The sequence below is a fragment of the Myotis daubentonii genome, chromosome 2 (assembly GCF_963259705.1).
Source record: "Myotis daubentonii chromosome 2, mMyoDau2.1, whole genome shotgun sequence".
NCBI lineage: Eukaryota > Metazoa > Chordata > Mammalia > Chiroptera > Vespertilionidae > Myotis > Myotis daubentonii.
In genome coordinates, this window is record NC_081841.1 from 39,179,760 (window position 1) to 39,204,180 (window position 24,421).

The following is a 24,421-nucleotide window of genomic DNA, read 5'->3' on the forward strand; positions in this document are numbered from 1 at the left end:
GCATAATGACCACCAGGGAGCAGACACTCAATGCAGGAGCTGCCGAGCTGCGGTGACTTGGCAGCAGTGGTTCTCAGGTGACGCACCCCAGAACCAGAGAGGAGGGAGCTGGACACGGGGTGCGTCACCCAAGAACCACCCTCTCACAATCTGGGACCCCCTCAGGGGATATTGGAGAGCCAGTTTCAACCCTATCCCTGCAGGCCAGGCTGAGGGACTCCACCTGCTAGAGGGACCCTGCTCACTCCACAGATGCCCTTCGAGCCACAGTGCAGCCCCAGGTGCAGCCCACCTGGGAGAGACCACAGAAGGTTGGCTCCAGGGCATGTCTGGCCCATCTCACCCAGTTCCACCCTGCCGGCCACCTTCTAATTAATTTCCATTTAATGTGCACGAATCTGTGCACCAGGGCACTAGTATTTAAATAGAACATTATTCAGCCTTAGAAAGGAAGGAAATTCTGACACAAGCTACAACACAGAAGAACCTTGACATTATGCTGAGTGAAACAGGCCAATCACAAAAGGACAACTATTGTGATAGCACTTACATAAGGTAAGTACCCAGAGTAGTCAAATTCATACAACAGAGTAGAATGGTGGTTGCCAGCATTTGGAGGGAAAGGGGAATGAGGAGTTAGTGTTAAATGAGTACAGAGTTTCAGTTGGAGAAGATGAAAGTCCTAGATATGAAGGATGGTGATGGCTGCACAACAAGCTAAATGTACTTAATGCCACAGAACTCAATACATACAAATGGTTAAAATGATAAATGTTACGTTATATATATTTTACCACAGTTAAAGAAAAAAAAAAAGGCTAACTATTCCAGATCAGGGAGTAAAAGAAAATGAATGTTCATCACTACTGTAATTGAGAAGGCATATGACAAAAATATCCTTTCAGTAAATTATCTGCCCTACGTCTTCACAGTACAGGTGAGAACAGAATGAGGTCATTTGTGGCTAGGTCCAGGGATTTATATTTACTGCCTCTGTGATAAACCAGGTCCCCAGAAAACACAGTTCATCTGATCAGGTTTAAGTTTTAGAAGACTCACTAAGGGTCTGACGTACCAACACTAAAAATTTATAAGTACTTCTTAAAATAGTAAATAACTACAAAGTTGCTTATTTTTTCATGATTTACAATAGCATGAAAGATCAAAATAACCTCTCATCTCTAAGCAAACAGTGAAATAAGCATACTAAGTTATATTGTCTGATTAACCAATGCTTTTATTGTAAGACAAAAGGAGAGAGCAAAGGCCAAATAACCATCTGTCTTTGCTAAAAGAGTTAACAGAATGGTTTCAAAACCTTCATAAAAGCAACTGGACAATGCCCTATCTACCTCAACCATTGTCTATGGCAATTAACACAATCCGATTTAAAAATATGAGCTTATATGTTCATCTAAGTCAACTAATTTCCACTTTTACAAAAGTTAAAATGGTGAACTTAACAGAGGAAAAAGCATCAAATATTTGTCAACATTGAACATGTAAAGAGATAATGCTTACTGCTTGGGAAAGAACTGCTAAAGTATCACTACAGAGTTGCTTTCCAATTAGCTGTCATCTAAGTCTTCAAATACCATACACCAAGATCTTACCAGTCTCTTGAGAAAGAACAGTTTGTTCCACGTGGATGGCTGGCAGTTGGCACTGGAGTGGTGTTTGTGTACTTGCTGTGGTAAAACTTTGATTGTAGCCAGGTGAATAGGTGGATTCTTTTATTTCTTGTTCTTTCCGTGGAGGCAGAGGTGCATTAACATTAAATACCTTAAAAGACAAGGGTATGCTGAGTCATTTGCAAAGTTTCATAAAAAATAATTAAGGGTGACATCCAGCAAAACTCGGCAACATTCAAAAGCTTCTATTTGATGGCAAAGGACTTGAATAAACATTTCTCCAAAGAAGATTCATGACCAATAAGCACATAAAAAATGCTCAACATCATTAGTTATTAGGGAAATAGAAATCAAAATTACACTGAGATACTACTTCATCATACCCATTAGGATGGCTATTGTTTTTAAAAAACAGAAAATCCAAGTGTTGGCAAGGTTGTGGTCAAGTTGGCTCCATAAAATACCTGTTTTTTAATGAATGAATGAGTGAGTGAATGAACAAACGAATACCAATTTGTATTAGATAGAATTCAAACAGGTGGAGGAAACAGGTTGGCATGAGCAAAAAGGTATTGTGGCAAGAATGTACAAGGCAAGCACAGGGGACTAGTTTGGCAGGTTATACCAGACTTCAGAAGTTATTGAGTTTCAGACAAAGGACTTTCCATTTTATTCTGTAATGGATCACTGTTTGCTTTTAATTAGGAATAGGAAAAAGTTAGCAAAACCAATGTGGCAATTCTGTGCAAGATGGGCTGACAGGGAAAGGGAAAGCAAAGAAACTAAGCTGTTCTAAATGGCCATGCAGGAAGTAATAAGATCAGTGAATTCAGGACTCTGAATTCACCAGCCTATCTCCCTGCATTGTGCCTATTTCCCATTGCCACTCCACTAGCCCCACTACTGTCACTCAAAGAACCTGGAATGGGACATTAAGCACCATCAGGAAAGGTACTTATTGCCTCAGACTTTTTGTGGGTCTTTTCCTAAAACTGTTTTATACTATTCCATTTTTAAAGAACATAGTAACCTAGTTATAATAGTACTCTAAAAATATTTAGATTACAATTTTAATTTGTGATCCAAAATACCACACATATCTGAATAATTCTCTAAAAACTTACACATGAGATCAAGATTAAATCAAATGAAAGTTTCAACAATGATAGAACACCCCGGTATGTGTCCTCTGTGTCTGGTTTTGATGCAATGGAACATCACTAGTGTGATATTAGAAATGGTTAGTATAGGCCCGGCCGGTGTTGCTCGATGGTTGAGCGTCCATCCATGAACAGGAGGTCATGGTGCGATTCCCGGTCAGGGCAATGACCAGGGTGTGGGCTCCATCCCTAGGACAAGGCATGCAAGAGGCAGCCAATCAATGATTCTCTCTCATCATTGATGTTTCTGTCTCTCTCTCCCTCTCCCTTCCTCCCTCTGAAATCAATAAAAACATTTTTAAATAAAAATAAAAATATATTTTAAAAAAAGAAATGGTTGGTATTATTTAGATGTTCATGCAAAATTATGTTCCTCACCCACACCGTTCATTTGTTTCCTAGGGGTCCTCAGCTTTGCCTGCTACTGATTTTCACACAGGGGGAAATGCTCCGATAAAACACCCATCAAAATTCTTGAGGTTTTACTCGACCAACACAAACAATATTTCCACCGGACAAATGTAAACTCTACCAGCCCGAATAAGAGTAACCCAATGGCAGATTTATTCACCTGGTAACCAATAACAGATGTAAGAGAAACAATGGCTTTTTAACAGGAATAATGAATTGCAATCATCATTCTCGGTTCATACTCACTGTCTGCATGGCTTGAAAGGGCGCTGTGCCAATGGTTACTGAACTACTACTTGCTGGAGGTGACGGGAAGCCCTGTTCAGGGCCCTTTGACATGGGAGAGTTTGGAGAAGCCAGTGAAGATGGCTGTTTGCTTGGGGGAACTGCTGCCTGGGGAGGAGAAATGCAGCATCAGCCAATCACCTCCCGTACAGCAAGCAGTTCGCATACCCTAAACCCAGACCAGCGTAAGTCAGCAAGTTCTACAGGACACAGGAATGCAAAAGAATAGCTTCTGCTTACAACTCCAAACCTCATCTGCTGAGGATGCACACTAGCGTCTGCTTCACCCAGCTGGCTGACTAAGCGAAAGAGTCTCACCAATAATCAGTCTAACACAGTGGTCGGCAAACTGCGGCTCGGCAAACTGCAGCTCGCGAGCCACATGTGGCTCTTTGGCCCCTTCAGTGTGGCTCTTCCACAAAATACTGGCTCTTCCACAAAATACCGGCTTCTGCGCATGGGCCATGAAGTTTCAATCGCACTGTACATGCACACCCGCACGTGGTATTTTGTGAAAGAGCCACATTCAAGGAGCCAAAGAGCCACATGTGGCTCGCGAGCCGCATGTGGCTCACGAGCCGCGGTTTGCAAACCACGGGTCTAACAGATGAGGGACTGGACTTTTCAGGAGTATCTAGTCCTTTTCAAACTGTGAAATGGTATTTTCCATTAAGTTAAAAGTCTAAATTATATCAAATTCATTCAGTAGAATTAGGCTTTAGAAAACCTTGGGTTACTTCCTGAGTTTGTGTTAACATTTTCCTATTTAAAAATCTTATTAGTGGACTTCTAAGTCAGCTGCCTAACAGAATCAAGCTTGATCTGATTTAAATAATTCTTATCTAAGAGAAGGCATAAAAAATTACCAAAATTCAATCCCAATGAGGTTATAAAGCAGACAGCTATGACTCGCTTGGTAACAAATACTTTGTCTTCTTAAAACGAGGAAACAAGTAATTTCAATTTAGACCACATCAGTACCACAAAAACTAAAGTTCATCTATATTTTCTTATATTCTGTAAAAAATACACATTCTTATACAATAGTTCAAAAAAAAACAACACATACACAATGAAACCTGAGTTGATATATTAATACCAAAAAAAAGCCCAAAATCATCCTATCTTGCTATATCTATTTAAGGATTTACTAGTACTGAAACTATTAGCAAAACAAAAAATCACTTTAGAATTGAAAGTACAAATACTGTAAAATACTTTTGACAAAATTAGGCAAAAAGAGAATGTAAATCATTCCAACTGAATAAATGCTAATAGCAGCACTATAAAGTTATTGAGTGTTCACAGTTATATGAATAAAAAGATTTTTCTTCTCAGAATTTCTTCAATATAAATATAGCAAGAAACTTGACCTAATCCTACCTAAAAATTCTCATCTTTTTTGACACTAGCAATTTGGACAAATTTATTGTATCTGATAAAGCAAGACTCTAGTAAGTCTACTTTATAGCAAAGCCACCATAAAGCTACCTGCATATGTTCCAGGACCACAACACCTACAGAAAGCAGTATGGTAGTACAGTATAAATGTCACATTGTTTAATGGATCTTGCATGTAATTCATAAAATGAATTGAGACAATCAGTCTCTCATTATTACCTCTGGGGTCTCTGTGGGCATAAACTCTGTTTCAGATCCCGAAGAAGCCTGGTCAGTGGTAACCAAGCAAGCACTTGAGCTACTGGTAACTGGAGAAACAGCAGTCTGGACACAGGAAGACACAAAACTTTATAAAAGGCACATTTTGTTCACATTCTATTTCTTGGGCCTTGGGCTTCCTAATATGTTATTGTTATTGAGAGCTCACTAATGCTAAATACTTCACACACTCTAACATCTAATCCAACAGTAAGCTTTTAGTTTTGTTTGTTTACTGTTCTTTTAGAGGTCACCCAAGACTTTTAACATGTATCCTTGATTAAAAATTTAATAGGAATAAGTACTTTTCCCACTTCCTGGATAGTGTGAGGGCTTTGAACACTACTATCCTCATTTTATTGACAATCAGGCAGAGGAAAAGAAAGATTAAATCATTTACCCAAGATCACACAAAATTAAGTGGCAGAGCTGAGATTCAAACCCAAGCAGTCAGCTACATTGCCTTTCCAGGCCTGGTCGCCAAAGGGCACATCTAATCCCATCTTCACTTATCAAGATTCTTGGCCCTGGAAACGTGGGGATAGATTTTCACTCTGGCACTCAATAGCAATTCACTGGAAGATGAGCTCAGGGCGCATTTAACACTCTAGGCATAGCTCTGCCAGGGATCATAGTAACTATGTTTTTACTCTGAGTACTCTCAGGATCTTAAAGAGGTAGGTAGAAATATAAATAGAAAGGATAAGCTCTGTATAAATCACAATAGCATCAAAATTCTAACAAAAACAATTAAAGCTAATAATAGTTATAAAATAAAAATTAGGAAAAAGCAGAGTAAGAACTAAGGCTGTGACAGCTGTAACCAATAGAAAACTAAGAGAGAGCCCTAACTGGTTTGGCTCAGTGAATAGAGCGTCAGCCTGCGGACTCAAGGATCCCAGATTTGATTCCGGTCAAGGGCATGTACCTTGGTTGCAGGCACATGCCCAGTAGGGTGTGTGCAGGAGGCAGCTGATCGATGTTTCTCTCTCATCGATGCTTCTAACTCTCTATCCCTCTCCCTTCCTCTCTGTAAAAAAATCAATAAAATATATTTTTAAAAAAATAAAGATCATCATTCTCCCCTTTAAAAAAAAGACAACAAAAAACTAAGAGAGTGGCTAGGAATTCGATGGTACAATGGGTATTAGATATAATGGAAAGAGACCCACAAGGTCTTAAATATCAGTGAATCCACTCCTTTTACCTAAATGCATGGATGCGGGTCTCAGAAGCCCAAGCAATAAAACAGGTGAACTGGAAACTAATTAATGGTAACCAATATCAAACCAGTTATGGTTCAATGACCGTCTAAAAGGAGTCACCATGATTTAACACTTCTTGGGAAGGAGATGGGGGCCAAGTGTACAAAAGGCCTTATGGGAAATATATATATATATATCCTTTACATTTTATATAACTAAATAAATAGGTACAATTTGGATCTGACCAAAATATTAGAACTATTATGAGACTGGAGAGTTTCTAAAACGGGGCCTTTCTTCTGGCCCTCTCCTAGACAACTGCCCTAAAGAAGTGGTACTGGCTATGGTGGAGGCATAACGAGGCTGTAGCCACAGAAAGATTCACAGATGCTAAGTGAAGGTGACTCAGGCCATTCGATAGTTAAGATTTAAAAGACTTGAATTTTAGTTAAAAGGGTCACTTAACAAAAAAAGATAAAGAAACATTTTTTGCATTAGTATTTATTTAGAAATGATGGCAATTCTTAATTCCAAATTATTGCTCTTTAAGTACACCAGCTGATGGTCATTTTAAGTATTGATGAGTAAACATAATGTTACAGACCAGAACTACTACACCAGGCCAGTGGCTTTCCAAAAAAAAAAAAAAAATGTAATTAATTTGTCAATGGAACCCTAATAGCTAAACAGATAAAATGGAGCTCGTTAGTTATAGCAGTGACTGGGGTGAGAGACCTTGCCCCACAAACACAGTATGAAAATGGAGCCATACCTTATTAAAATAAATATAAACCAGTGTCACACTGTAAGTAAATGATATGATTTTCTCAGAAGTTTTTGAAAAGAAAATTATTGACCCACCTGGTTAAAATATTTAATATACTATCAAAGTAGCTACTATCAAGAAAATTGCCAATAACGCTTTCAGAGGGATCCAGAGAAAATATTTTAAAAAGATAATGACCAGAAAACTTGAACTTACCATTGATGGAAATGCAATGTGGCATTTACAGATATCAATGATCTGGTCCCTTTATATCTCTAAGTTCTGTTAAAATTAGTTCCTCAGAATGTTAACTATTTGGGGGAGGGGGCAATGGCTAACCATGAATTTTAAAAAAATCAGTTTCTTTCTTTAGACACTTTACTATGCTGCTATATTAAGTTACTTAGGTAGCTCAGTAGCAAAGGAAAATTCCCAGACGAGGTACCTCTGGATTCTTCAGGTGTGCTCTTTCCTTACTAAGTCAACTAGCTTCCTCCGTTATAATTTATGTCTTCCCCATGGTCATTAGGGAATCTTTTGAGGACTGGTTGTACTGAATCTAAAAACTAGACATGTATATTAGAATCACTAAGTCTGGTCATTCTTGCCAAAGTAAGAGTTTTTTCCCCTAAATACCAAAGAAGAGTAAATGAAAGATTAATTTGGAGAAGTTACCTGTAATGGCTCTTGAAGAAAATCATTTTGACTGGTTAGATTTTGTTCTGTAGTTGCTGCAAAGAGTGAAATCAACAGTAAACCACTGAACGAGGAGAAATGTTTATGCATATCAACTGGGTGGAAACTAAAGTTTATATTTTACAAAAAAAACCCAAAAAATAGCTGAAAAGACTAGGTCTCAAGTCCATTGTGAGTTTTCTATTAGAGCGCTACAAAGAGTCAGAGAAAATGTAGAGGAGGAGGATACTAGTCCCATCTGTGATACATAATATTTCAAGGTTAAATGGGCAGAAGCAGCATATCAAGGCCTCCAAAAAAACAGAAATATGACTTTTAAAAATAACGGGTAAGCCCAGCCAGCGTGGCTCAGTGGTTGAGTGTTGACCTGTGAACCAGGAGGTCACGGTTCGATTCCCTGTGGGTCAGTGCACATGCCCAGGTTGCAGGCTCGATCCCCAGTATGGGCGTGCAGGAGGCAGCCCATCAATGATTCTCTCTCATCACTGATGTTTCCATCTCTCTCTCCCTCTCTCTTCCTCTCTGAAATCAATAAAATATATTTTTTAAAAAGAATGCTTATAAAAGATAAATAAATAAAACTGATCGGTAGTAGTAATCTGAAAAGATAAAATCTGAACTATCATGAACAATAATTAATTTATTCATGTAAGTTTCAAAGTAAATCTTAGCTGGGTCATCTGTCTCTTGAGGGTTTTTTCCCCTCTTTGATCATGCATATTAATGTACTTTTCAGTTACCTGGTTTCAGTTTGGTTTTTCCTTGTTAATGTCCATCAGTTTTGTTCATTACTATAGTTTGTCCTTACTTCAGCCAGGAATTGCTGTATAATCTTACTACAGCTGGGCTATGTCTTTGATTATATCACCCTTCCCCTGAGATAAACTAGTGTAGAGCAAAAGGCCTAAAGTTTGAAGCATCAGACCAGATTCAAATCTAGGCTCCATCATTAATTACTACGTTACTCAGTATACTAATTATCACTGAGGCAACTTCACTCATAGTCAGGATCCAAGAGCCTCAAGGCTAGATTTATACAGCTGAAAGGGTTCAAGCAAGTTCTACTCAGAATTCACTCCAAGAACAGAAAAAACTGCAAAAACAGCTATTGTGCATTTCCATTCACCCATCTGGAGACTTTTTCTAAAATGCAAATATCTTAATGGGAATTTACCCATATATGACTGATAATACATGGATACTTAGAATAAATTAACATATGGACACAGTTTAACCCTTACGATATCTAGAATAAAATTACTTGTAAAAGAATTAATTGCTAGACCTACAGCTCTTTGTTCCAAGTCTCAAGAATGATTACATACCTGCTGGGCTCCCTGGAGTAACAGAAGGCAGCTGTGAGGATGGAATTGCACTTGAAGGTTTGTCAAAATCCAGAATAGATTCCTAAAGCCAAGTTTTTAAATAATGAATAGAAACAAAGGTTATTCATTTAAGAGCTATTGCCATTAAATGACTCATGATGTTGTCCATAGCTTATTGGTATAGGAATCTAGCTAATAACTATCTCAAAAGGTTAATAACTTAAGACTTTACAGAAGCAGAAATTAAGAGTTAAAATGAAAAACTACAGTAATTGTCAAAGTTTAAGACTGTGTCAAGTTTTAAAACTACAATAGTAATTCTAAGGTCTGCCTTGGGAAAAAAAACAAAACTCCTGACTTGAGGTCTTAAACAATTAGGCATTAATCCTAGTAGAGACTGAACCCTCGTTTTTATTATACCCGAACAATGAGAGGGTCTAATTATCTTGTCTCAACCACTAAACTAGCTCATGGCACTAAATACTTTCATGAGGAGAAGCCATTCTCTTCTGCCATCTGCCTATCTTGTTTCTCCCAGAAATGTTTCCAACATTTTGAATACTTAAGCTACACACTTGTAGTGATCATTTTAGTTCTTTACCTTTAGATAATATGAAGGATAAGCAATTCCCCCATTGTACAAATAAGTAGAGGGGTGGAAGCGAAATAACTTGCCATAGATTCTACAGCTGGTAAGCTGGTAGAAGTGGGATTTAAACAGGGACCTAATTCCAAGCTCAAGATCTTTTTACTACACAAGAATATCTTATTTGTCTACTTCATCCCTCAGTAATATCACACTATTCTGAAATTCTGCAAGAGTCTGTATGACACAATTTAACATTTAACTATGGGCTTAACACATGTTCACAATCTTATACAACTGGAATCTAAGCTCCTTAAAGGCAATGAATGTCTTATGATTTTCTCTACACAGGGCACTTACCAAAATACCAAGCATAGAGTAGGTTCTCACAATCTCAGTGAAAACTACTGGTGATCTATAGCTGTAAAAAGCACTGTAAGCTTTTTGCATGTTCAATTCACTTTGTTACAACAAACAGAAATAGAAACTATTACCCTTATTCTTAAAGGAAACCGAGGCAGTAGCTTGCCTAAACTCTCAGAGCTAGGAAGTGGCAGAGCCAGGAATTGTACTCATTCTGGAACGCCAGAACCTATGCTCTTAACAACCTCATTATAATGCTTCAGGTCAGAAGCGAGTAGCCCCATGAATATAATTTAAGATTCATTCAATAATGACTTATACAATAATGACTCATACTTGCATAAAGTTACAGGTTCCTTGAATCTGGGTCATCAGATCCTGCAGTTTTTCTTTCCTCAATACTGGATCCTTTGGAAGAGGAGAGGAAGAACCTACAGGCTGATGCATGGGCTTAGGCACCTACAAGACAAACCCATAATGTATTAAGGGTAAAATTCAAGTTCGATAACCTAATTTAGGAATCTTGGCTTGTCATTACATCTAAATGAAATCAAAACACATACCAATGCTCATTTATCATATTTATCTCAGGTAAAGAATTTCCACCTAAATGCATTTTCTAAATAATTTAATCAAACTTTAAACACTTTTCCCCCTTTCAGAATAACTTAATGGAAATCTTCCTAAAACACCCTCTTTTTAAAGAGAAGGCCCAAGGCCCGGCCATGATGGCTCAGTGGTTGAGCATCAACCTGTGAACCAGGAGGTCACAGTTCGATTCTGGTCGAGGCACATGCCTGGGTTTCAGGCTCTATCCCCAGTGTGGGGCGTACAGGTGGCAGCCGATAAATGATTCTCTCTCATCACTGATGTCTCTATCTCTCTCCCCCACTCCCTTCCTCTCTGAAATCAATAAAAATATTTAAAAATTAAAATAAAGAGAAGACCCAAAATAACAGGGCTTGAAAGGAAGTTCTTTTCATTGTGGACTTCAATTACTGTATGTCTTCTAGGCCAAGATGCCACTGGCTCTGAGACACACCAATGACTTTTTTTCCTATGGAAAAAATTACTACTACTACATTAAATATACTTCCCATTTTTAAGATGTATCTGATTTCAGAAACATGAATAATGTAAAAATGTATACATATATCCTAGAATTGAAGAAATACACTATTATGTTTTGTTATAAAGTACGTACACTTTGAGGGGCTAATGGTTTTTATAAGGTGGTTAGCCCTCATGCTAAGTTGCTTTAGATTGCTGCACACCCTGAATTAAACCTGTTTATAGTTACTTCTTACAGCTGTCAGCATGCCTCTCCCCTCCAGCACCTCTTCTCCAACTTTTAATGTACTAGTATTCAGTAGTCACACAGCTCAATTGATCAAAGTATCCCATAAAATAAGAGTTAATAGACCCTATGTGAATGAATGAAAAGCTCCTTTAGGAGAAAAGTATGAGCATTAGTGTTTAATTTCATGTTATCTAGTCTTTTGTGAACCCTATTTTGCCCTTGACTGTACTTACTCATGTTCTGGCAGCTGAGCTTGCAAGACAGATAGAGAGACAAATATTGAATTATACACAGAGGTGTCCTGTCAGACACTGAGAGACCTTGCAACTTCAGTATAATGCTGTGCCATAAAGGCAAATTAAATCAGTTCTGACCTTTACAACTAAACACCCCTGATTTCAAATTATTCTGCAAATGTCATAGTATCAATATTCTGGTATGATAAAGGCTCAACACTGCTATACCCAGTGGAATTTTAAGTTGGGTGTTTTAAATCAGTGTTTTAAATTGAGGGTTTTTTAAAAAAATATATTTGTATTGATTTCAGAGAGGAAAGGGAGAGATCAAAACATCAGTGATGAGAGAGGATCATTGATCAGCTGCCTCCTGCACACCCCACACTGGGGATCGAGCCCACAACCCAGGCATGTGCCCTTGACCAGGAATCAAACCTGGACCTCCTGGTTCATAGGTTGACGCTCAACCACTGAGCAACACTGGCCCGGCAAAAACTGGGTTTTTAAATATAAGTTTCTCAAAATGATATATTACAATTACTATGGGTGATATCTGGTTAGTGAAATAACACCATCAATCTTCTGCAGGGTCAGGAAGAAGTGAAAATTAATATTAGCACCTGAAGAAAGAGGAATAGAGGAGAGCAGAAGGAGACAGTAAACTCTAAAATTGCCTTCAAGGGTAGGATGGAGGTAGGGGTAATCTATACTAATAATAGAGAAATATAGAGGAATATAGAGAACAACGTAAGACTGATGAACAGGGACAGATCCAAAGACAGAGAAACAGCGATCAGACTATCAATCCCCAGAGGGGAAGTAGGGGAGGGTAGGAGTAAGGGGAAGAGATCAACCAAAGGACTTGTATGCATGCATATAAGCCAAACCAATGGACACAGACAACAGGAGGATGAGAGCATGAGTGGGGGGAGGGGGAGAGATTGGGGGTTAATGGGGGATGAGGACACATTTGTAATACCTTAACCAATAAAGAAATTTAAAAAAAAAGGATAGGACGGAGGTAGGGGTGATCTATACTAATAATAGAGAAATATGTAAATTGACCGTCTCTCTGCGACACCCACAGCCAATCAGGAGTATGCAAATTTATCCAACAAAGATGGCGGGCCTGTGGGCAACGCACATGCGTGCAGGCGCCGAGCAGCCAGGGTCCCGGGGATGCCACTGGAGTGTCCGGTCCTGTCAGCCCGGCCTTGGGGTGGCTGGACTTCTTAGTCCTTTTGGTTTCTGCAGCCCCTGGACCAGAAACAGAAGCCCGGAGTGCAGGGAGCACCAGGAATGCTAGGAATCATAGTTCTGGTGGCAGACATATTGCGGGATCTCCTAGACCAGTGATGGAGAACCTATGACACGCATGTCAGAGGTGACACACAAACTAATTTTTTTGCTTGATTTTTCTTTGTTAAATGGCATTTAAATATATAAAATAAATATCAAAATTATAAATCTTTGTTTTACTATGGTTGCAAATATCAAAAAATTTCTATATGTGACACGACAGCAGAGTTAAGTTAGGGTTTTTCAAAATGCTGACACACCGAGATCAAAAGGTTCGCCATCACTGTCCTAGACACTAAAGCAAAGTGAGCCTGGAGCAAGTTACTGTTGCAGGTGGGGGATGGAGAAAAAGCAAAGGTGAACAACATAAGTCAGAGTGTCGAGGAAAAATTAAAAGGAAGATATCCTGCAACTTCTAGAAAATCTCCACCAATGGAGCAAAGAAAAAAAGAAGACCTCTATTATTCTGTGAGTACCAAACTAAACTGGGTTGGGGTCTCAGACAATTCACTCATATGATTGCAAAGACAGACAGAAACTCCCGGATTGGAGAGGGCTCCCCTGAGGGCTCCCAGATTGGAGAGGGTGCAGGTAGGGCTGAGGGACCCACCCCCTGTGCATAAATTTCGTGCACCGGGCCCCTAGTTTATTTATAAAATGCAATGCTTTGATTTCCCCAAGCAAAATGTTTTTCACACTGTTGGAGCACCAAAGGTTTATCCAAAAACTTTTGGCTAAAATGGCACGGAAGTGTAAGGAACAGCACTAGAGAGAAAGAACACTGGGAGGGTAAAACATTCACACTGCTTAGCAAACACGGTGGGACCAAGTCTGCATTTAAGTAATGGAACATAAATTACAATTTAATAAAAGTATAACACTAACTAGCACTGTATGAAAGGATTATACATCATAAGTCTTCTTATTTTCCTTTCTCCAACTACAGGATATCTGCAACCACCATGTACCTTTTTCAAAGAGTACAGGCTAATCCGAGTGACTACGAATGAGTAAAAGAGAAGCAAGAGAACACAGAAAAATATAACTTCTGTCAGAAAAAGTCACCCAGGGACCAGGTGAAAGATAACAAGTCTCCCACCTGGGATATGCATTAACATCTCTCACTTGTTCACATTATGGTCATGTCTCAACGATCCACTATTTTGACGTCATATCATGTCATTAAAGTTTTGGCATTGAAACAGTATTTCCTCATTGTGGAAATTTCATCTCAGGTTAGGCTCAACAGACTGACTAGGTCTACTTCCAATTTTCAAGGGAAAACAATAAATTACACATTAAAGAGTTAAGTGAAATACTGTACACATTAATTTAACATGGGTTTTGTTGATTTCTTTTTTTTTTTTTTAAAGAAAACTAAAGTTATCATTACCACAGCTCCTTATTTATGTCTACATTGCCAGGCACAGACTGATAGAGATCAACTCACATCTTTGGGTTCTGCATTAAACTTCCTGGGCAGCAGCTGGTCACTTGGTATGAGGCTTCCTGCAGCTACCCCCCAGGACTTTGGAGAAGTCTGTGATTGTGGTGTTAAAGGGTGTTTTGGATGCTCCGCATTGTTGTCCCAGGATTTGGGAGTCTCTGCCTGCCTTGCATCCTGTTCTTCACACATGGGAGTGGCCCATGACTTGCTGAGGTCCTGTTTGCTCTGCAGGGAAGGTGTCCAAGACTTTGCAGCTTGCTTCTTTGGATCCTGTTCTTTCTGCAGTTGAACTGGCCAAGGCCTTGGTGTCTCCTGCTTCTTTTGTTCCTCTTGAACGCATCCTGCTTTGGGTTTGGGAGTTTCTTGCTCCCACTGGCTAGGAGTTAGCTTGGGCTTGGAGACATCCTGCTGCTTCTGCTCTTCCTGCAGAGTGGACCTGAGCTTGGCCGTCTCTTGCTTCCTCTGTTCTGAGGAAACCGCAGGCCTTGCCAGCTCCTGCTGCTTAACAGAAGGCTCCCAGGACCTGAAGGATTCCTGTTTCTTCTCCTCACCAGCTGGTTCAGTAAGCTTATCCCAACATTTGGGGAGATTTGGTTTTCTAGCATAACCTGCTTCCCAAGGTTGCTCTTCCTCCTGTTTGCTTGAATAATCTATTTCTGCTATGTAGCGTCTGTTAAGAAACTAGACCAAAGAAAAAAATGTGCTGAGTCACCAAATGTATAGAAGACCTTGAGGGGGATAGTGAACTCTCTTAGTATCCCTATGTCCATTGGTCTGAACCACTCTACTAACAGGAAATTTCTATTCTTATTCTACTTGAAAAGACTGTCCTACTTTTGTGTCCATTCCTTTCCCCTCTCAATTAACAGGAATACAAACTTCGATATTTGAAAAGTAACAATCTATATTTGACTGTCAGAGTCAGAATAACCTTGATAAAAGAGCTTGAATCAAGTAAATGCGGCACCATGATGTGCAGTTCTTAGCAGTCTTAGGTGAGTCAAGTATAGATCGCTACTTTGGAAACATCGAAGTTTATATTTCTGACTACTCACCTGACACCCTTAAACATTAAGGCAGAGGACAGGCCAACTAAACAAAGTTATATTGCTTAACCTTAAGCCTTACGTTTTTTAAATTACCAGACTTTTCTTTATTTCCATTATATATCCGTCAATACTGTGGTGTTGCCTCTCCCATTCTTTCCAGTTTCTATGAATTTCAATGTCAGTTTGAAAAGAACAAATACCCTCTTCTATTACTAATCTGAGTAAATTTTGGAGAGAGCAAAATTCTACCCATTTTTAAATTCTAACACAAGGGCCAACAACAATAACAGCTAACACAAGCAGTTATTGTGTGCCAGGCCAAATTCTAAGCAATGTAGAAGTTAAGCTGACTCCTATAATCCTCACAATAACCACACGAGGAAGGCATTACTCTCATCCCACCTTATGCATAAGGATAACAGACATAGATATCTTGCCCAAAGTCACTAGGCTAGTAAACTGCAGAGCCAGGATTCAAGCTTAAGTAGTATACCTCCAGGGCAGGAATTTCCAACCACAACGCTACACAAAAGCTCAAAAGCCAAAATCAGCAAATGACCTTCCAGTACCTTACCTCTTGTGGCTGTATCTCTGTCTGTGTAAATTCCATAAGAGACTCTGGGAAGATAAAAGAAATACAGGTAAACTATACATTTTCAGACTGATTACAACTAATTCATTCTAGCAACATATTTCAGAGGAGTTATAGAAAAAAAAATAGTAAAATTAAGTATATTCATAGCAGGAGTAATTCTATTGTTTGTTAGTCAAAAGCTTGTGGTCCGAGACTAGCTGAAGCTAATGGCTCACCTCATGTAAAGTCAAGTTACAGTTAAAAACGGATTTCTGATGGAAAACAAGATTATCTCCTCTTACCCCAAACACAGCTTGTTTCAAGCTGGAATTACAGCTCCGGTATCCATGGGGTAATAATTAGTCATCTCAGCTTGAAATATAGCCCTTAAAGGCCTCTTACAAGCCAGTTTAAGATTGGGAGGAGGGTGAGGGAGTGAAGATACTGAAGCACTGGATTTCGTATTAGGAACTAAGAAGAAGTGGTTTCCAGAACCCTGCCTGGACTACCTCCTTAGAAGTGATATTTCATATATAGATAGATAGATATGAAATATCTATATATATTTTTAACTGATATTAGAGAGGAAGAGAGCGAGAGAAACAATAATGATGAGAGAGAATCATTGACTGGTCACCTCCTGCCTGCCCCACACTGGGGATAGAGCCCGCAAGCCCGGCATGTGCCCTGACCAGGAATCAAACCGTGACTTCCCAGTTCATAGGTAGACGATCAACCACTGAGCCACAGCAGCCAGGCAGAAGTGATATTTCTTAAATAAATCCAGCTTCAACAAACAAAAGCAAAAGGGCCATTTACTCAAAATATTTCTTTCCCAAGTAAAGTGGAATTTTGAAGAGCATATTTCCTTGATTGGAATTATTATATTTATTTGGGCACTTTTTTCCTTAATCAGTATGTTAATCTTAGGTTATTTACACTCTTATTCTACTCCAGTATTGGATTGTACTATAATTTACATTTTAAACAATTTCAAATGAAATTATCCTACTACTAGTTTAACAAAGAGATTCAAACTCCATAATATCTCATTATAACAGCACACTCTCTTGTAACAAAGTGTAACTTAACATTTCTAGTAAGGTTCACTCTTAATAGAAGGTAAATCATGGTAATAAAGCCTCGTGATATTTCCTAAAGTGAGGTAAAGATTTCCTGCAACAGGTAAAGATTTCCATACATGTACACACTACCAAATTAAAACATGGCAACCATTTCACAGTGATTTGTCTCATATTTGGGCATTAAAAATACAACCACTATACAGAATTTCAGAAAGCACAACAAACCTGACTCTCTGACAGATTCCGTCTTCAATAACAGTTTTCTCTTCTCTGATTTTATTTCTTCCTCCAGTGATACTTCTTTTTCCTGAGCATTTTTTGGAACTGGGATACTTTCAAAATAGCCTGAGTTCAGCAATTTAGACAGTAGGTCTTTCATATGTTTGTCTAAGAAAAAGTGATGAAGATTAAGTTATCATATAACCTAAAAGGTCATGAGAAATTATTTGGAATAGAAATCCTAACATAATTTTATCCTATAGTGTCATTACAACATTCTACCTTAGAGGGGATTCAAAGAACTAGTCAGTACCATGAAAAATAAATATGCAGCCCATCTTTATGTCAGGCTGAATCAATATGAATTTAAACAATCAGAATCCCAAAGTTTAGCAAGTCACTTAAGGCCTCCATTTCTACTATGTGAAAAATGACTAAAAATCAGAGATCCTTATCAAAGTCTCAGATATTTTACAAAAATACACATTATTCCCTGAGCTTAAGGAAGTCATTTCTCCCAACTGCTTCCAAGACATCATAACTAACAATTACTCATTCTTCCCCAAGTCATGAAGGCTTTATGGAAGTAAAAGCTCCTCAAACATAACTATTAGAAAACCCTATCTTGGACAATCTCTAAAAGATTTTTAAACTACAAAATTCCATGATTAAGACTTTTCTCGCGTTATACTTTATGTCACTCATAGCATATCACCCTTTGATGATCAAGAAAAATCTTAAAATGATGTTAAAGTCACTGTACCATGAATAGGTTTAAAGTCTATTTCATTTTTAATATCTACTAAAACCGTAATTCCAAATTAAGCTGAGTTCCAAAACTTGATTTGGGTCTATTATTCCTTTCATAGGCGTACTATGACATAGATTTTTGTCTTTCTTTAAAAGAAAATCAACTTTGAGATATAATTTACAAACAAAAAAATTCATCCACTTGAAGTGCACAGAAAGTCATGTTATTTCTGGTGTCACTTCCACCAGAAAGAGATACAGAACATTTTTATCAACTCAAAAAGTTCCTTCATATCCCTCTTGTAATCAATCCCCTTCCCCCTCTCCCTGGCAACCACTGACCTGCTCTCACTCTAGTTATGTCTTTTCTAGAATTTCATATAAATGAAATCATATAATATGTGCTCATTTTTTGTCTGGCTTATTTCACTCAACATAATTATTTTTATATTCACCCATGCTGTTGCATATATGAATACTTCATTCCATTTCTTATTGCTGAGTAGATTCCACTATATGGATATACCACATTTTGTTTAACAATTATCAACTGATGTACATCTGGGCTGTGTTCAGTTTGGAGCTATTATGAATAAAGCTGGTATGAACATTCATGTACAAATACTTATGTGAACATATGTTTTCAGTTCTCTTGAGTATTCAACGTATATCTGCTTTGTTATATAGTAAGTGTACGCTTAATTTTATTTTTAAAAACTGCCAAATGATTTGTATCATTTTGCATTCTAACCAAGAAATAAATTTCTGTGATCAAAACTTGAAAGGACTTAGAAAGTTTGTGACAGTTATACATACTTAGGGTATTTTAAAAAGGAAGCAATCACTATTAACAAAAATGTTTGCTAGCTTCAAATGAGTTTTCATTACCCAAAGCTAGTACACAAAACTATGTACTTCATGTCTGGCCTTTTGTACTTGGGCACTGGGCCAACATCTATTTAGGAAGCCAAAAGAACTCTTTCTCTCCAGCTCATTTCCAGATCAATAGACAACAATGCATCGGTAGACTATGTAGCCAAACCATTCATGTATTTCTTAGGCAAATCTGGTAGATAAGTCTTGATATTAACAATGTGTGGATTTAAAATGCTTAAATAGAACAGGTACAACTATTCAGAATAGAGAACCAAACTCAAAAAGGGTCTCCATTTCTCTAGTGTTAAAGCTAGCACTAGACCTTAGTTAGCCCTTGTTCCCAAATCACAGTGACTTTCCACTTGAAAACTCTCCCTAGGTTTCATTTTAATGAGTGCAATTATACAACAGCTGCTTTTAGCAGAACTAAACAAAGAGATCATTCTCCCGATGAATATAGTATTGCAGACAAGTAAGTTCTGATGGACTGACGCAGTTTCAGCCCTCAGTATCATTCTAAACTTCTAGACATAAAGTTTAGTATTTACTGCATAAGTCCAGAGTAGAGAAAACTCACATGTCGTTCCTACCACTGCTTTCTCACTACCTTCCAAAAGGTCCCAAAAGTACAAGGATGACTGCTCCATCTGGTCTTCAACACTGATAAGAAAAAGCAGCAGCAGAACAAAGTGGCTTTAGAGATACATATATATCCTATATAGTAAAGGGCTAATATGCAAATCGACCGAATGGTTGAATGACTGGTCACTATGACGCGCACTGACCACCAAAGGGCAGACGCTCAATGCAGGAGCTGCCCCTTGATGGTCAGTGTGCTCCCACAAGGGGAGCACTGCTCAGCCAGACGCTGGGCTCATGGCTAGCCAGCACAGCAGCAGTGGCAGGAGCCTCTCCAGCCTCCATGGCAGCACTAAGGACCCCTCAAGGGATGTCTGCCTGCCGGCTCAAGCCCGCTATGTCAGCCTGCCGGCTTAGGCCTGCTCCCTGTGAGGAGCGGGCCTAAGCGGGCAGGTGGACATCCCCCGAGGGGTCCTGGATTGCGAGAGGGCACAGGCCAGGCTGAGGGACACCACCACCCCCCAAGTGCACAAATGTCATGCACCAGCCTTCTAGTCTATATATATGGAGTAGTGCAATTTATACAATTAACCCATAAATAGTCTAGACATTCAATGTGAATTTTATCTTTTTACTCTTTGAAAAATGGAAATTTTACAAAAGATGACTAACTGCCCATTTATGGTTTTCTACTGTAAGCACTTTTCCTCAAAACAACCAAAATAAGGATTAGGATTTTTACCAAATACAGCTATTAAGGAATAATCCAAAGAGAGCTTAAAACTGTCAATGACATAGCATTCATTATCAAGCCTATGTCCTACATAAAAGAACATTGGAATGAAAATATTAAGAGCTGTATTTAACTTTAAAGAGAGAAGCTTATTTTTCAAATTATAATCACTTGCATTTCACATATTAAAGCTACATTCCCTGAACCCACCAAAGTGAAGTAGGAGAAAGAAGACAACAAACAGGTAATGATGATGGAGTAGACTATCAGAATAGGAATAAAAAAATATATATATGCAGCTGTCTATAGGTAATTGAGTTTATTAGGTTTCCTGATACATGATTGATTTCCAATAGCAGTTGAAATCTAACCCTTAGTTAGATACAGGCTATTCCAATGTTGTGTCTAGCTAGCATAGCTAACAGACACAACATTGGAATTGCCTATATCTAACAAAGAAAGGCTTAGAGAGCTGTTCATTAGCTAACTTTTTCCTTCAAAGCAAGAATAGAAAATGGATAACTGTATTGGGGGGCGGGGGGGGCTGGCATGCGGGGGGGATGGGCGGGGACTGAGCAGCCTCCATTTGCTGGTTTGGTATTTTTAATTATCAGATTTGTTTCTCAGTATTTATTCGCAGCACAAAAACACCAAATAATTCTCCCTTTAAAATGTTAATGATACTGGTCAAGTTAAATTTTATTTACCTCCACTTTAAGTACAGCAGTAAAAAGGCAAAGACTCTCAGGTAATAAAACAGCCTGAGATAATTACAAAAAAAAAAATTTAAGAATATGCAGAATTAGTATTATGGTTAACACATGCACAAGGTTAAAACTTGGTGATCAGTCATTACTTTTTAAAATCCGTGTTACGCCCTAACCAGTTTGGCTCAGTGGCTAGAGCGTCGGCCTGTGGACTGAAGGGTCCCAGGTTCGATTCCGGCCAAGGGTATGTACCTTGGTTGCGGGCACCTCCCCAGTAGGGGGTGTGCAGGAGGCAGCTGATCAATGTTTCTCTCTCATCGATGTTTCCAACTCTCTATCCCTCTCCCTTCCTCTCTGTAAAAAATCAATAAAATATATTTTTAAAAAAATAAAATCCGTGCTACAATAAAGAAGTAGGTTAATGAGGTCATTCAAACTCACTTTCCTCCTAATAGTCTATCAACCCTGACAGAGTCTAGGCAGGCCAACATTTCCCGTGTTGAATCAAATTAATGTTTTCCTAATTACTACACACATATATTTTTTATATTTACAAAAGCTAGACTAAAGTGTTATGTGTTCTATTTCAGAAAAATATTTTCATTGGCTTACCTCAGACTTTCATTTCTTTCAGGGCAGGTCAGTTTTGAAAATTTAATGAGGTAGTCAAGTTCTTTTAAAGGCAAACACACTGCACCATTCAAGCCCTCCTTCAAGTCCTTCTGTATGTGTTCCTGTGTCAAGTTCTGTAACACATACTGAACCTGGAGGACGGTGCAAAGTTTTTTCTTCTCGGCCTCAAGTTTTAGCATGTGCTCCCTTCTCTGGGCCTTCTTCTGAGCTTTAAGTAGCTGTTAAAACAAATGCTAATTAAAATGGACAACTCTCACCACCGAGTATTAGCAGCACCGTAGTCTAAAAAAGTCTAATCCCAGAGACTTGAGATTGGAAGATAAAACTCATATACAGGGTGGGCAAAAGTAAGTTTATAGTTGTGAGTACCCAAAACACAGAGTTTATGCTTGTGTTATGTATTTGTATTACAACCATAAACCTATTTGTACCCAGCCCTGGATGTAACACTGACTGTGAAACTGATACATTCATTTAACCCTGCTTCCTCCTTCAGCTGAAGAAGTCCCCGAGTAATAAACTGGTTTGTCTCCGGTAACCAGAGCCCAGGGTGTCCAGATTATCTGCCTCCAACTCCAGGCTCTATCTAGTACCTCCAACATCACCATAACGAGAAGCACAGCACCCACTGCTGATACTTGCATCAATCCAAGGTTTTACTCTTCCATATTTAGTATTATCAAGCCTTCTTAGACCAAATATTTTAAGAAAATGCTTCACTTTGTTTTGGGTTATTTTTTTAATCTCATGTTCCAGGAGAAGAATATTTAAACTATAATAGTCAGTTTTCAACCAACCAAAGACAACTGGCTAAAGCGTGAGGAATTGAAAACCAAACAGAAATAAAATGCCTAATAAATGTAATGGGGGGAAAACAGCGATAGCCAACAGACTTGTTTTAAAAGTAAAAAGAGCCGAAACCAGTTTGGCTCAGTGGATGGAGCGTCGGCCTGCGGACTGAAAGGTCCCAGGTTCGATTCTGGTCAAGGGCATGTACCTGGGTTGCGGGCACATCTTCAGTGGGGGATGTGCAGGAGGCAGCTGATCGATGTTTCTCTCTCATCGATGTTTCTAACTCTCTGTCTCTCTCCCTTCCTCTCTGTAAAAAATCAATAAAATATATTAAATAAATAAATAAATAAAAGTAAAAAGAGATATTTTCAGAATTGTGTGCCAGTCTTGATGGAGCTTGTATCTTCCAATATTTCAATGACAAAACACACATGGAAAATTATTGTCTACTCTAAAGCTCAGAACTGCAACACCTTAAAGTCTGACATAATACATGGCTTCCTGTTAAAAAAAAAAAAAAAAAAAAAAAAACAATAAAAAGTACTACCTATTTCCACTAATAAACCCAAAAGTTCTTTTCTTCCCATAGTTGTTTTTCTGGTTGTAATGATTGCTTCATGTTGGATATTTTCCAAGATATAAAGATCAAGAGAACAACAACAAAAGTCTAAACGCTTTTTCCTATAGGTGGGTTAAATTATTTTGATATAGCATCAGTATTTAAAACTCTACAAAAGAGATGGGTATGTTCATAAATCCTAACAGGTAAAGACTGAAGGAAAAAAATTCAGGAAAAATATTCATTATGGCATTATTAACTAACTTTCTAGATGTTATGAAAGCAACTTAATAAACTCAACTTGTGTTATTCTCAGGGACAGGAGACAAGGGATGAAGATAAAAGTTTGAGAATGAGGCACAGGGGTGGTTGGGGGTTGATGGGTAAGCGTATTTTCTTCAGGAGGACAAAGGCTCAGAAAATCTTTCCCAAGACTTCAATTTGGACTCACTGCAATACTACTTAACCAAACTACTATAGCAGTGTCCGTTTCTGCTTGAGAGGAGGAAAAAATATGAAGATGCAAGTCGAACTATCCAAGTGGGGTCCTCTGGGATGCAGTCTCATGATGGTGTAAGGAAAGGCAACTGATGCTAAGGGCATCTTAAAGATGGTTCCACAAGATAACCTCAGATCTCTAGTTAGCCATCTCCCAAGGTTGGATTAGGTGTTCTTATGGGCTCATGCTACCCTGAACTTCCTCTATCCAAGTATCTATTACATTAAATGGTTATCTTTTTATTTATTTGCCATTCCTCCCACCCCTTGGGCTTCAACTCCATGATGACAGAGACTATATGTCCGTTGTTCACCAATATATCACTAGTGCCCAGGACAGAGCTGGACACGACAGACTTCATACATTTGCTAAGTCAATCAAGTATCAAGTAAGAAAGCATGTTGTCTCCTAGATGATAATCAGATGCTCTTGTCATGAACATCACTGACAACAGCCTATTTCTCCTTATTTATATAGAAGCTAAGAAGTCAGGTTACATCATCTTCTCTTCTTCCAGTGGGGAACTGGTTGGAAATAAGAAGGTAAGAAGTATAAACTGCTATCAACCAACAGTCTTGAATAATCAAATTTATTTTCTGAACCATGATGCAAAATGATAAATCCCCAGCAAGGGACAGAGCTCCTATCATGCAGACTAAGAGAGGTGTGGCTGGGCTGAAGGGAAAGAAGAAAATGTTACACAAGCTGCAAAACTGGCTATCACAGAAGAGATTTGACAAAAGAAACAGCTTAGTAAAAGAAGAGCCCAATAATTATTGGGCTGGAAGGTAGTGACAAGCACTTCTAGGATCGTGATTTATTAAGGCCCACTCCCAAGTACTTTTTAGCACCTCACCTACTGTGCAAATAAGGAAAAATAATCTCACACATAACAAAATCTGGTGGCTTGGAAGCTACCTCCAGACCATGGCAGTGGAAAAACATGTGAATATACAGGTACCATATCTATGGCATAAAATAAAGAAAACAGTTTTTA

The 24,421-nt window shown here is 38.5% G+C and overlaps 1 protein-coding gene across 8 annotated transcripts in view; it reads right to left on the reverse strand.

The window, feature by feature from the left end:
• Nucleotides 1-24,421, reverse strand: part of CAPRIN2 (caprin family member 2) — a 44,758-nt gene that overhangs the window by 5,406 nt on the left and 14,931 nt on the right. For 6 of the 8 annotated variants that reach the window (XM_059682475.1, XM_059682477.1, XM_059682473.1 and 3 more), the window contains exons 5-15: nucleotides 21,554-21,792; nucleotides 19,500-19,582; nucleotides 17,303-17,464; nucleotides 15,993-16,036; nucleotides 14,373-15,050; nucleotides 10,424-10,546; nucleotides 9,139-9,220; nucleotides 7,793-7,848; nucleotides 5,108-5,212; nucleotides 3,449-3,595; nucleotides 1,614-1,782 (exon numbers count right to left, since the gene is read on the reverse strand). In XM_059682475.1, coding sequence (XP_059538458.1) covers nucleotides 1,614-1,782; nucleotides 3,449-3,595; nucleotides 5,108-5,212; nucleotides 7,793-7,848; nucleotides 9,139-9,220; nucleotides 10,424-10,546; nucleotides 14,373-15,050; nucleotides 15,993-16,036; nucleotides 17,303-17,464; nucleotides 19,500-19,582; nucleotides 21,554-21,792 — 1,888 coding nt within the window. The remainder of the gene's footprint in view (nucleotides 1-1,613; nucleotides 1,783-3,448; nucleotides 3,596-5,107; nucleotides 5,213-7,792; nucleotides 7,849-9,138; nucleotides 9,221-10,423; nucleotides 10,547-14,372; nucleotides 15,051-15,992; nucleotides 16,037-17,302; nucleotides 17,465-19,499; nucleotides 19,583-21,553; nucleotides 21,793-24,421) is intronic. The other 2 variants (XM_059682478.1, XM_059682474.1) reach the window with 1 other exon arrangement.